This window comes from Mus caroli, chromosome 18 (genome assembly GCF_900094665.2).
Source record: "Mus caroli chromosome 18, CAROLI_EIJ_v1.1, whole genome shotgun sequence".
In the NCBI taxonomy this organism is placed as follows: domain Eukaryota; kingdom Metazoa; phylum Chordata; class Mammalia; order Rodentia; family Muridae; genus Mus; species Mus caroli.
The window spans coordinates 80,949,728-80,963,401 of NC_034587.1; the positions used below are offsets into that span (position 1 = coordinate 80,949,728).

Below are 13,674 nucleotides of genomic sequence, written 5' to 3' on the forward strand. Positions count from 1 at the left end.
TGGCCTAGTCGGCCATCACTGCAAAGAGAGGCCCATTGGACATGCAAACTTTATATGCCCCAGTACAGGGGAATGCCAGGGCCAAAAAAATGGGAATGGGTGGGTAGGGAAGTAGGGGAGGGGGTATGGGGGACTTTTGGGATAGCATTGGAAATGTAATTGAGGAAAAGATGTAATAAAAAAAATACATATCAAGGCAAAAAAAAAAAATACATGGAAGGATTGTGGTCTCACAAGATATGTGAACAGAGTACGTCGATAAGGCTGCTTCAACAACCAGATTAGACCTGGTCTCTGTGGGATTCCTGTTCCCAGCTCCTGCAGCTATAAGGCTGAGGTTTAAGTCTTCTAAGCATCCAGTTATCCATTCCTCAGATATCTGAGTCATTCCTCACTAAGTGGGAGTCCTGTCATCTGTGAGTCCTGACTCATACACTTCCTTTCATACCTCCGTCTCACATCCATCCATTCTGTGTCTCACCCTAACTCCTATCCTTCATTGGGGACAGAGGTGAGGAAGACGGCGTTGACTCTGAGAAGTGTCCTGAGTGTACATGGGGGCACTGTAAGACACTCTCCATCTCCATCTTTGTCCTCAGGCGCCTTGCACTCAGAGCATCTTTTCTGGCCTGGGTGTCTTACAGTGCCCCCATGTGCCCTCGGGACTCTTCTCAGAGTGAACTCTGTCTTCCTTACCTCCGTTCCTTCGTCCATCTGTTTCAGTGACTTACCATTGCTCAGCAGATAAGGATCAAGATCCTTGAAGAGACCTGGAAGCCCTTCCACTGGCCTGGCCTGGTCTGGCCCTTTCCTTCCTGAGCCCCTGGCTGGCTTCTTTCCTGACCCTGAACTCAGGATTCCATGCATTAGAGGATCTTTCTGCTGTGACCCCAGTCTTCACAACTCCAGTTGTGTCTGCTCTTTTCTTTTCCATTGGTGACATTCTTGTTTCATCATGGTGACACCCACCCTGTGATTTTAGACTTGACATTTGTGGTTAACAGTTGGGCATTGTTCATGTTTGCCTGTTAGACTATGGCTTCCAGGGGCAGGAGCCATGGCTGTCTTTGTTTACTCTTGAGTCTGGTCTTTGGGGGCACAACACCAATTATTTGTCCTATGAATTAAGTAGAGCCACACACTGAAAATGAAGTATTCCCTTGGGAAAATGGAAACCTTCACAGAAAGACTGGCTGTGTGCGTTTTCCTCTGCGCTGGTGTCCCTTCCCCTCCTTCTCTCCAGGTTCTACAGCTGCCTGCTTCTGTCAGAGTTCAGTGGGTGAGAGGAGACTTCTGACGTGGCCATTGTTCTGTCTGGCTGAGCATTTGAGCAGAGAAATCAGCAGGTGCTCACAAGGCTGCAGGTGCTTTCGTAGCTTTTCCTGTGGGTCACTCCTAAATTCTACAACATTCCCAAAAGGCAGGGCACGCACACTGTGTGCACTCCAGTTGTTTATTGCAGTTAGAGTCTTACACCAACAATGCCTGTGCTTGTGGAAACTGCAGCAGATCTAACAGCGAGAATGAGAGAGTAACAAGAGAATCACTAATTTCCAGACAATTGTGATTTAGACTCTTTCTCTATCTGTGTGTGTCTCATATCTTAAGGAAAACATTAGATATTACAAAACTTTAGTCTCTTATCTTTGTTGTCTTAGCAAGACTTGAAGTTTATTTAATCTTACACCAATTTTTCAGGCTTTGATTTTCTTTTTAATTTTTCCAAAATGGTTTTTAGTGTAGAGTTAAAAATATTTTAACAAAAATCAGTTTATTGTTTATTTACACACATACATATGTAGCAGTGGCCAGTGAGACCAATAGCCCAAAGTGTTTTCTCTTTTTCCCTTAGAAAGGGTTTTAAGAGGAGCATCGGGTGAGCACGCCTTTGCTTTCTTGCCCTTTGCCTCCTTTCCTTTCAGAGCTTGTGTTAGTTAAGGACTGTCCTTTTGCACCCTTAACTTCCAGGTTATGATTATTACGTGACTGAGGTGGAACATACTCTTTCTGCACCACAGCACTGTCAGTTCAAATTCTCACACCTCCATAACAGACCAAAATGAACCCCAAAAGACCATCGCAGAGCCGATTCTGATGCAATTGCACCTGGGTCTTTTTCCAAGCTTGAGCTTGGGCCCGCTGCAGTCACTGACACAGCAGGACAGCAGGGTGAAGTCCGGAGCCCTCAGCTGGATAAAGTTTTATAGGAAATGGTGAACAAGTGAGCGGTGTCCAGCCTGGCAGGCATCTAATTTGTAAGCTGATAGGTGGGTGCTCTCAAGCAAAACCAATAACCGTCAGTCAGAAAGTACACCTGGAACTAACTACCAGACTAATCCTGATTAGCTATTGCTAGGGAGTAACTCTAAGGTACGGGGCAGAGACAAGCTATGTGGTTCTTCTTGGATCTTGGATGCAGCTTGCGTTCAGCTGCAGATCAAGTTCTCAGGCCCTTTTTCTTTTAAAATGGAGGCCTGTCCCAAGATGGAATAGGATTGGTCTCTTGATGACATCACCTCTTTTGTGTCATTTTGGAAAACAGGCTGTCCCTGGTGCACAGTGAGACTCAAGCAGATAAGCTGATGTTCACTCGTCCTGAGCAGGAGTCCCAAGTTGGCAAACTTGTGAACTAGGTCATTTGATGGTGACCAGTGGTGTGCTACCAGTCACCTTCATGCCCTGAGGACTCTGGTTACTTCATATCTCCCACCTGCCTGCTCCTCAGTCAGATAAAGGTTCACGGTTCCAGATTATGCCAGAATCAGAAAACCTTGATTACTATTTCCATACCTGTGAGTTGCCTTTAGTGTCTTATTTGATGTTTGTCAGATTTTTCATTGTCAGAACGACAAGAGGAAAACACATTTCGGAGAACTAGGGGAGTGTTTATGCAATGCGAGAAGTCATGTAGAGGACAGATACTTATATTGGGAAGTGTTTAGTATAGAAACTGTCGTGTTTATTGAACATATGGTATGTGTCTGACACATTTTAAAATATATCCTGCAAAGGCTTTGAGATAAATACTGGCATTTCCTTCCTTTTATAAAATGCTCTGTACATGTGTGTCTGCCACACGTGTGCAGATAGATGCACACTGACCCCCTCCCCCCCCATACTAGGATTATAAGTGGTTGTGAGCCACATGAGCGCTGGTGTCTGAATCTGGTTTTCTCCAAGAGGCAAATACTCATTACCACTGAGCCACCTCTCCAACCCCAACTACGAGTATTTCCTCAAAAGTGTCTTAGTTGGTGTTCTATTGCTACAAAGAGACACCATGACCAAAGCAACTCATAAGAGAAAACATTTTTAATCAGAGGCTTGGGTACTGTGTCAGATGCTTAGTCCATGATTGTTGTGACAGGAGGCAGACAGGCATGACACTGAAGCAGTAGCTGAGACCTTCACATCCTGATCTGCAGACAGCAGACAGAGAGGAAGACGCTGGGCCTGGTGTAGGCTTTTGAAAACTCAAAGCCCATCCATCCTCAGTGATACATACATATCAATAAAGCCACACCTCCGAATCATTCCCACACAGTTTCACTAACTGGAGACCAAGGATCCAAGCATATGAGCCTATAGGTATCATTTTCATTTAAACCACCACGCCTAGTATGTAGTAAACACTTGGGCAGTATAGTCTCTGTCTCCTGGAGCTTCATCTGCTCTGTATTTAGTAAAGCTTTAGTGCTAGATGTGTCCAAATAGGGAAGTGTAAGGAATAGGCACTTTTTTTTTTTCTGGATTTTTTGAGACAGAGTTTCTCTGTGTAGCCCCGGCTGTCCTGGAACTTACTCTGTAGACCAGGCTGGCCTCGAACTCAGAAATCCACTTGCCTCTGCCTCCCAAGTGCTGGGATTAAAGGTGTGTGCCTCTACTGCCCGGTGTTTGCCCTCTGTATTAACAATGAACTGGAGCGTCTCAGAGCACTAAAGTGATTCTGCCAAGTGAAAGGTTCTTCCTGTCCACCTGTGCGTGTTCTCTCTCTCTCTCTCTCTCTCTCTCTCTCTCTCTCTCTCTGTCTCGCTCGCTCTCGCGCTCGCTCTCGATGTTCCGGCTATACAGACAACAGTTACTTACATTCCTCTAGAAAGAATATTAGGCGTGGCCTGGCCTGGCCTGGCCTTCCTGCCTGTCCAGTGGATGTTGGCTGCACATTGCAGGTGTACATAGTGTGTCCTGAAGGGAAACTTTGTGCTCTCCTTTCTCACCTCTGACCAATGGTCTCTCCTTGGTCCACACTCATACTGAGAGAGTCCCAAGTTTGACATCTTAAGTAGAAGGCTGAAGAGACAGTTTAGCAACAGTTGAAGGGGGCAAGTTTGGGGAGCTTTCTGGAAAAGCAGAACAAACGTTACAGTATTATTAAGGCTACCCATAGAACACTGGTGTTGGGAAGGTTCTACTGTACCATCCCAAAGGAAATGGAGGGGGATGTTTAGTGTCCACTCAATAGATACTTAAAGTCGGCCATGTGTGACTTCTGCCGTGGGCTGCCTGATCAGATAAGCTGATTCCTTTTAACTCATCTGAATGAAAAGATTTTAGTATTCATACAACCTGTTCTTTGAACAGCATCCTGGTGGAGAAGAAGTCCTAAGAGAGCAAGCTGGGGGTGATGCTACCGAGAATTTTGAGGACGTCGGGCACTCTACGGATGCACGAGAACTGTCCAAAACATACATCATCGGGGAACTCCATCCAGTAAGTCATTTCTTGGATAAGTTTCTTCTTCTCTTCCAAGGCTGCTTTTTGACATTGGGAGGTGTAGATTTGCATCCACAGAAAACTTAAAGTGGAACGGGCAATTTCTTTTGAATTAGAATACTTCATTTGTGACAGGTTCTCAATAACTAGCCCAGGTTGGCCTGGAGCTTCCTCTGGAACCCGGGCTGGCCTGGAACTCACTTCTCAGGCCTTTATCTCTCAAGTGCTGGGATTATAGGCATGAATCACAGTGCTTATCGGGATACCATTTTTTGTGATAAATACATTGATTCAACCTTTCTTTACTTTGCGGTTTCTTTTGGTTGCAGTTATTGCAGAACTCGGGGTCAGAGTGCTGTGCTCCAAGGCCTTGCGCTGGGGAATGGTACTCAGCCTCTGAGAGTCAACAGAGAGAAATTCAAAGGGCAGAGCATCAGTCATGTAGTTTGTTCTTCAGCCAAGAGAGTGAAGGGTGGTCACGACTACACTTTCCCTGACAAGAGATAAATAGCCAGTAGCCCCAGCTCACGTAGGCAAACCAAAACAACTTTAAAAATAAGTAAATATAGGCATATTCCTATTTATTTATGAGTCTTGCTGTATAAGAACTTGTAAGAACTGCAGTCTTATAAGAGCTGCAAATGAAGGAAAGATAAAAGCAGGCTCTTTTTAGAAGCCCTAGAAATCCATTTTAGTCTAAATTCTGTTGAGCAGTGTGTGTGTGTGTGTGTGTGTCTACTTGTGCTTTGCCTCTTTGGTTAACTGGGATGTTATCTGTACAGAGAGAGTCTGCTTCACTGGAGGATTAACAGACCACACATTTTCATAGTCACACTTCCCAGAACTAACAGGGCTGACTGCATCTGTGAGGTCTGTCCTTGTAAAAGTCCCTCCACCTCCTATTCTGTTCCCGTGAGGAGGGAGGGTGGCTTTATTTAGGTCAGCTCTCTGCAAGACTTTCCTGTGGGGAGCATTTTGATGCCCTTGGATTTTGATACCCTCAGTCTGAGGTTTAAATAGTTTATAATTACATTGTTGGGAGATTGCAGGCTTCTCTGAGGCCATCATGGCAGAAAGATGCGTACCTCCATGAATTTAAGAGTAGAGAAGGAAGGGACAGGTTTGGTCTTCAGTTATTGTCTGAATTAAAGTGAGTTCAGCACTAGTAAGCCTCCGAACACCTCCTCCTGTATCTCAGGCAGCCATGGATCCATTCTAAACTTTGGGGCTGTGGATGGAAATGCTTCCTGCCCTAGCTCTGCTGTTAATTTCTGTTGTCAAATCAGGTGGATCAAATTTTGCATTTAACTTTGCTGAATGCCAAACGCTAATCATTGAATAGTATTTTTTTTTAATTCTCAATAAAAAGTATAATTCTTAATGCCAACTCCCTTTTTACCCCTTACAGGATGACAGATCAAAGATAGCCAAGCCTTCGGTAAGTTTGTCCAAATATCCCAAAGGAGAGGTGTATAGAGGTAACTATGCATCTTCATTTATTTAGTACATGCCAAAATTGGGCAAAGATCACAGCCTCTTCAGCTCTTTCTAGGCAAGGTGAATATGTAACTTACTGGTTTTGCACAAGTTTGGTTTGGGAGTTTTTTGTTTGTTCGTTTTTGTTTTGTTTTGTTTTGTTTTTGTACTAGTCCACGTCCTTTTGAGGAGAGCTTATGTGTTACTTTGTACAACAGAAGTATTAATTTTTTAAACATCATAATTGCCGATAAATTAAAGTCCAGATGCATAGCTCAGTGGAAGATACTTGTCTAACATGCATGAAACCCTGGCTTTAATTTCTAGATAGAGTAAGTTAAATAAAACTGTGCCTCTGCTCTGAAAGACTGAACGTAAGCCTTATCTTCAGAGGACCTGGAACTTGTTGAAGCTGAGGCATGTTTTCCTTCCTAACTGATGAAGCCCATACCTCTTCCTTCTCTGCATCCCTGTGTCTTCATAGGCATTCAGGAAAGGCTGGTTTTACCCTGGCGTGCTCAATAAATCTAGAGTAAGAATTTAAACAGCCAACTCAGGTTCCTGAAAAGTAAGCAGGAAAAGTTCATTCTGGCCTGGAATAAAGGAAGGTTTTGCTTCAAAAATGGCAGCAAGAAAACTCAGCTTTTCTATTTCTGTCTGTGCTGCTTCTCAGTGGAGAGGCCACACATGGCAGGCGAGCTTCTTTGAGCTTGCAGTGACTGCTGGACAGTCCACTGCGAGGCCTCTGCTGTTTTCAGTGTGTAGCATACAGTGTGAGCACAAATGTGTGATTACTCCAACTCTCACCTGCGGCAAGAAAAGGCCTGTGTGGGCTTCCCTGGGCACAGCAATTGCACTTCTGTTTCCCCCTGTTCAAAACAAAGGACACACTTAACACTAGTGATAGTAGTGCATTACAAAGATTTAAAAAAAAAATGGTGTTGGGGGAGGGAAAAAAAGAAAAAGGAAAAAAAAAAATGGTGTTTAGAGTTTGAATGCTGTCTGTGACCATTGCTCAGAAAGTGACTTTTCCATGTCTTCTGTGGCTGCTTTATCACCAGCTGCAGTTGTGGAGCACCTAATTGTTGTCCCCATGAGGTCTGTCGGAGAAAAGGTCTGTTTCTGTCCTCTTACATGTTTAGTATGAAGTGGTTCTGTTGTGAGTCATCCGCAGGAAGACAAGGCTTTGCGGAGGTTTCTTTCCTGTAACCGTAGTGCACGAGCAGGTGTGCACCTCCTCCATTTGTTTTCAGATGCCTTCACTGTGCAGCTGGGCATCTCTGTCAGTGGAGTGCTGGCCTAGCCTGTGCGAGAGCCTGGGTTCAGTCTCTAACAACTGGCTGGCTGTCATTCTGCTTACCCCTAATCCCGGGTGCTTGGGAAGTGGTTACAGGAGGACCAGACATAGCCGGTGGCTCCATAGTGAGCCCGAGGCTGGCCTGGGACAGACATAGCCGGTGGCTCCATAGTGAGCCTGAGGCTGGCCTGGGATTTACTTTACAAGCGCCTGTCCTAAAGGGTAGTGTCAAGGGGAGGAACCCAGTGTTCTCGCTGTGTTTGCTATTCTGTTTTGTTTTAGTTTTCTGTTTGAACTTGCAATCGCTTTGAGGTTTGGAGTGGCTGGTGAACAGAGCACACTTATTAACATCAGCCTTGATGAAAGTCCTCCTGCCCATGTTTGCAGGAGGGGACAGCTCGCAGTAACATGTCATTTCATCAGGTGTGATGTGCTGGTAGAAGCCTCTCCCCGGGTCTGCATTGACTCGCTGTTTAAAGCAGATACTTTTACTGTCAAGATTTTACAAAGGGGTGACTTTGTGGTGTCTTACAAACAGGACCCCTATGTTTCCAGCTGTGACTTTGCTTAAATAGGAGCACAGATGGAAGAAAGTGGGGTGGCCCTTGCTGGTGATTTGAGAGGCTGGAAGTAAGTGACACAGAAGAAAATGTGTTACAGCTTTTCTGGGTGCTTTGCTATTTCTGCCAAACAATACTGGCTCCTTAAGGATTTCTCGGGGTTGTGTGTAATCATCTGAAGCTGGAGAACATGTTCTGTGGTCTGTTGTTTTTCAGTAAACATGATGCTTGGGACTGAGCTAGGGCTCAGCTGTAGAGCACTTCACAAATATGCATAAAGCCCTGGTGTATGCAGTAGTCCTCAGTGTTGAGAAAGGAAGTGTTACTTAAAGGATCAAGTTTAATTTTGAAAAGATGTATTAGCGTGAACCTGCCCTAAAGAACCTACATTGCCAAGTTAAGGTTTTATAGACACAGAAATTACATGTCTTCAAGTGTATCCACAGCAACCAAATTTGCTAATATAGAAGGTATGAGCTGTATTGGTGGCCTTCCGTGCTATTAACTTTCAAGGCCTCTTGATATACAAGGTTGTATTTGTCTCTGAGGTCCCCAGACCTCGAGGCCCTGAAGCTCTGGGGAACCACTGCGTGAGAGTCACATGCCCAGCCTCTGGCTTGTCAGCTGTGGTCTCTTAGGTTCCAGGAGGCACTGAACTTTCAGGAAGGCTCCCCTGCCAGTACTTCCAATAAAGGAGGCTTCTAGGTTAGATGGATTTGAATTGAGATAACTGATTTGCAAAGACTTTGGAGACTTGGTATGCGTTTTTTATATGGAGCTAATCATGATGTATACTGGCTCGCATGATGTTTGTAGGTCATTATGCATGCCATACACAGTCGTTATCCTTTTTACTGTGAGTTGGAAGCCTTCCAGGTTTCAAGGTGAGTAGGCGGCAGAGCTCATTGCTGATCTGTTTGAAAAGTTCTCTGCCTACCTAACAGCTGAGCCCTGCAGAGAAATCCATTTCTGTACCCCAATGCTGAGTGGTGATTACAGCTTAAACTCAAGCATTCTGGGTTTTATGGCTATGAAGAAAATAGACAATCCAAAACTGTGTGTGTGTGTGTGTTTTTTTTAAGTTCTATTTTTTGGAGGGTCATGATTGCCAGTGATAGTGGTTGTGGTGGCATGCTAGCAGCATTTTATTTATGTTACATTTAACATTTTAAAATATTTATTTAGTGTGTGTGTGTGTGTGTGTGTGCCTGCACACATGCTTGTGCGCCACAGCACACACACAGAGTTTAGAGGATAGCTTTCAGGAGAATCGATACTCCTTTCACCATGAGGGTCCTAGGGATCGGTAAAGCTCAGGTTGTCATGCTCTGAAGCAAGTACCTTTGCCTGCTGAGCCATCTCGCCCGCCCTTGTGACAGCATTTTAAATGGCATGGGCATGTTTGAGCCTCAGCAATATTTAACCTGGCATCGGTGCTTTTACATTAGCAATGCAGACACCAAGACAGGGGCGTCAAGGAAGGCCACCTGAAGTTGCATGGGGTCTCCTGAAATGCATCCATCCCTGCGTGTGTCACGAGCTAGTGGCCTCTCCTGTCTGCCTCCTCTCACTAACTTTCCAGCATGCCATAGTGTCCTCCAGTGAGCCCTCTGGTGTCTCACATGATTGTGTTCCTTGTAACTGACTGGCATTGTTTGCATGTTTAATTGTCATAATCACTGTTAATTATACTCATGGGACATAATCCTGTGGTGGCTGTGAATTCTATAGTTACTAGGATTTAAAATTGCTAAAAACAATAGCAGATGTGAAGTTTTCTTTTTAAATGACATTTTTTCTTCCCCCACTGTGTCAGGAATCTTAAAGGTGTGTCCAGGTTGGTGTGTGCTGCGGTGCTGCTTTGCTCTGCGTCTCTAGAATGGATTTGCCTTTCCTGGGAGTCTCCCTAACATGCCTTGCAGGGACACCGCTGTGCCTTGCTGCAAACAGCTGCTTGCTTTACTGACGTTTTTCGTCTACAGAGTGCTATAGACATGATTTTNGAGACAGGGTTTCTCTGTGTAGCCCTGGCTGTCCTGGAACTCACTTTGTAGACCAGGCTGGCCTCGAACTCGGAAATCCGCCTGCCTCTGCCTCCCGAGTGCTGGGATTAAAGGCGTGCGCCACCACGCCCGGCTTAGACATGATTTTCTGATGGGTCGAGCTTGCCTGTAGCTGCTTCTGTTGAAGCACTAACAGTTTTGCTGGTGTGGAATATAACAAGAGTGTTTTCTAACATCTGCTAAAGCCTAACTGTGTGTGCTTCTATGGGCTGAGTTTGGAATGGTTTGAGAATATATGCAATTTTTTTTATGGTCTTCATGAGAAGGGCTGTGCCCAGAAACTGGAAGGTAAACACTGAGCTTTATCTGCTGGTTAGGCAGAATGGTTTCTGAGTTAATCGGGTCTTCCTGGTACTATCCAGTGAGTTAAAGAAGACTCAGAAAAGGTGGTCTAGCACATGACATGACAATTCTTATTATTTCATTCTGGTTGGCACACTGTTAGTATAATTTAGGTATGTTTTTATGCCCTATCAATTTTGAATGAAATAAATGACATTTATTTCATATTCTATCCTTTGAAGAATTTCCCTTCCAAAAGACAGTGACGCAGTCTTCTATGTGTTCATGAGATTTTATGTTGAAGTTTCCGTTTTTATGTCGAAGTCCTTAAAAGTGTTAAAAGTGTGAATTGTTGTATGTATTCTATTAATTAACACTTTCAAGTAATGAAGTTTGTGTTCTTAAGTAATTTAAATATAAATTTTATTTTCTTGAAAAATGGTGAAATTAGGCTCTTTAGTAAAAAGAACTTGGGCACAATTTTGCCTTTTAACAACTTTTAAAAGATAGAGTTGAATAAAGTAAGGTGATTCTTATCTTAAAACAGGATTTCAGTCAGGGGAATAAATGCTCAGATGGGACCCTAACTTCATGGTTTCTTTTGTGTTCCAGGATACTCTTATCACTACTGTCGAGTCTAATTCCAGGTACGCAGTGCTGTCTTTTTGTTTCTTTGGTTGTTTTGTTTTGACATAAGGTCTCTTGGAGGGCTCAGGAGCCAGAGTTTCCTGACCTCCCCATCTGATCCTATGCTTGGATCCCCACTCTGCTCTTAGCCTCCGGTCTGGGCATGCGCTCCTAAAACATCAGGGTGTTCCATTCTAGACTGTCAGCTGGGGCTGCCTGCACTTTACACAGTGACCCCAGATATCATCGCCCTCTGGATACATCCATACCAAGGACCATGGAGAACAAGTGGGGTTCCTTATCCCCGTGGCAGCCAGTCCTTTGACACAAGAGCACCTTTTAGGACTGGTCATTATGTTTCTGCAAGCATGGCTCGGTTTTCAGTTGTTGTTACTCAAGCTGAGCCCACTAATCTAAGTGCAGGGAGACTCTCCTGTTACAGGGGACAAATTTCCTCACCGTATTACAGCCCAAGCTTGGGTTTTTTTGGCAGTTCTGCCGTGTTGACCTATATAACAATGGTCTTCTTATTGTTGTTTTCATTTTTAGACTCAAGCCCAAAGCTACACACCTGTATTTCATCAAATTGAACCGCCCCCCTCTCAGTGTGACTGCCTGCTGGGAATAGTTTAGAATACATACCAACTTCTTTAAACTGCAGGTTCCCTCTCTCTAAAGTGAAGCTGAAAAGCCTCACTCCATCCCACTCATCTGGAGATTATACTTTTAATTCTTTCAGACTTTACATCTTTTAATTGAATTTGTTCTTTGAGTGTATTGATACATGAAGATTATTTGAGATTATGAGGAAAGATGTCTGTATGTATTCTTGGGTGCTAAGTATAGGTATTAAATTTTGTTCAATAAAAAGTTGAAGTATAGACATTGAAATCAAATTTATGACTGCATTAAAGCTCTTCCAAGCCACATCCTTGATTTTACCCATAGTCTCTAATGTATCACCTATGGAAAGCTTATACACACTGGATGATGCATAAATTAGACCAGCCTTGGAATTTGGGAGTAGACCACCAACTAAGTACTTAAGGCATGGTATTTCTCGAATGGTTTAAATCCATCTACTATAGATGCTAAGATTTGTTTTTCAGAGGAGGATCTGAGAATGATAAAGTTGAGGCTAGGTGCAGCCTCAGAACTCAGGTTTCTGGTTGTCTACTCTGGTGTGGGAGGTAGGGCTCTTGGCTGCAGAGGTTGCTGACAGCATACTCAAAATGAGAACATTGATCTGATTCTCATCTTGGTGACATTAAAATGCTTGTTTAGTTTATGTGGGAGAACAAAAGGTGTCAGGACCATTCCCCTTTGTGGGCTTACGATTGGGAACCCAGAGTTTAGTTTCGAGCAGCACCTGTTGAGGAAGCTGTTAACAGCTCTCTGTATAGAGTCAATGAAAGATGATGGAAGCAGAGCAAGGTGTTAGTTTCTCATGGTGACAATAGGGGAGAGCAGCAAGGCCAGCTCTCTAGGGCATGCATTGTGCACAAGATAATGTTAGCAAAAGTGAGCTGCCCTTTTTGCCAAAGTGGTTCTAGAAGTAAGGAAAATATGCTATGGTAGTTTTCCATCAGAGGAGGCAGGGGGTGAGGTCTCTGCATTCAGGGTCACTCAAGCATCTTTTTGTTCATGTGTCTTTCTAGTTGGTGGACCAACTGGGTGATCCCAGCCATCTCAGCCCTGGCTGTAGCTCTGATGTATCGCTTCTACATGGCAGAAGATTAACTTGTCTCTCCGAAGCCAAGGAACTAAAAGACTGCCCCAGAGAGGGGAGAAAAGAAGCCAGTGTTAATCACTTCCACTGACAGAAACCTCCCCCTGAGAACATAATTGTAATATATCTGTTTCCCTTTCCTCCTGTGCTAGTAGAACAAACAAGGGACTCTTTGTACTCTTAAACTTTTTAAATGTGCCTTTTTACTCAACTTCATTGTGATGTTTCTTCACTACATAATTTACTTATTGTAAACACGATCTTTTTAAAATATATCTGGCTTGTAAAGTATACCATATGTGTCTGCTTGTTTGGTGTATTTTATTTAGTGCTTAGTGTTTCAGATTATTTAACAGAATTGCTTAATGTGCTAATTATTCAGACCCTGTTGTCTGTGTCTCAAAGTAAAGCAGCAGCCCTGGTGCTAGCTTGTTCTTGTCTTAATTGCTCAGTGGTAATTGCAATCAGCCTGCATGTGCCTATTGCATGTTTCTGTATTGCATTCCTATCTCTGACAAGATAACTGAGTGAAGCAAAGGACAGAAGAAAAGAATGTAAGTCTCCATACCGCCAGGAGGACTTGGTACGGGTTAGTGTGCAGGTCTGTGGTAGCATTTTTGGATCAGGAAGCAGAGAGCTAAGGACAGAAACAGAAGTGTGTTATTGTCTTGAATAATTTATTCCTGCTAGCTAGGCCATAGAGGCAAAGGTTCCACAATGTCCTGAGTGCCACCAGGTGGGACCCAAGTGTTCAAGCACATAAGCTTGTGGAGGGTACCTTTCACATCCAAACTGTAAATTGCTGATGTTTTTTTAAATTAAGAGTCAGAGCCGGGCGTGGTGGCGCACGCCTTTAATCCCAGCACTCGGGAGGCAGAGGCAGGCGGATTTCTGAGTTCGAGGCCAGCCTGGTCTATAAAGTGAGTT

The 13,674-nt window shown here is 44.0% G+C and overlaps 1 protein-coding gene across 1 annotated transcript in view; it reads left to right on the top strand.

The window, feature by feature from the left end:
- The window catches only part of LOC110284457 (cytochrome b5), a 30,847-nt gene extending 17,804 nt beyond the window's left edge, over nt 1–13,043 (top strand). The window contains exons 2-5 of the mRNA XM_021150172.1: nt 4,582–4,710; nt 6,122–6,151; nt 11,004–11,038; nt 12,677–13,043. Of these exons, the coding sequence (XP_021005831.1) occupies nt 4,582–4,710; nt 6,122–6,151; nt 11,004–11,038; nt 12,677–12,758 (276 nt within the window). The 3' untranslated portion in view covers nt 12,759–13,043. The remainder of the gene's footprint in view (nt 1–4,581; nt 4,711–6,121; nt 6,152–11,003; nt 11,039–12,676) is intronic.
- The last annotated feature ends 631 nt before the right edge of the window (nt 13,044–13,674 follow it).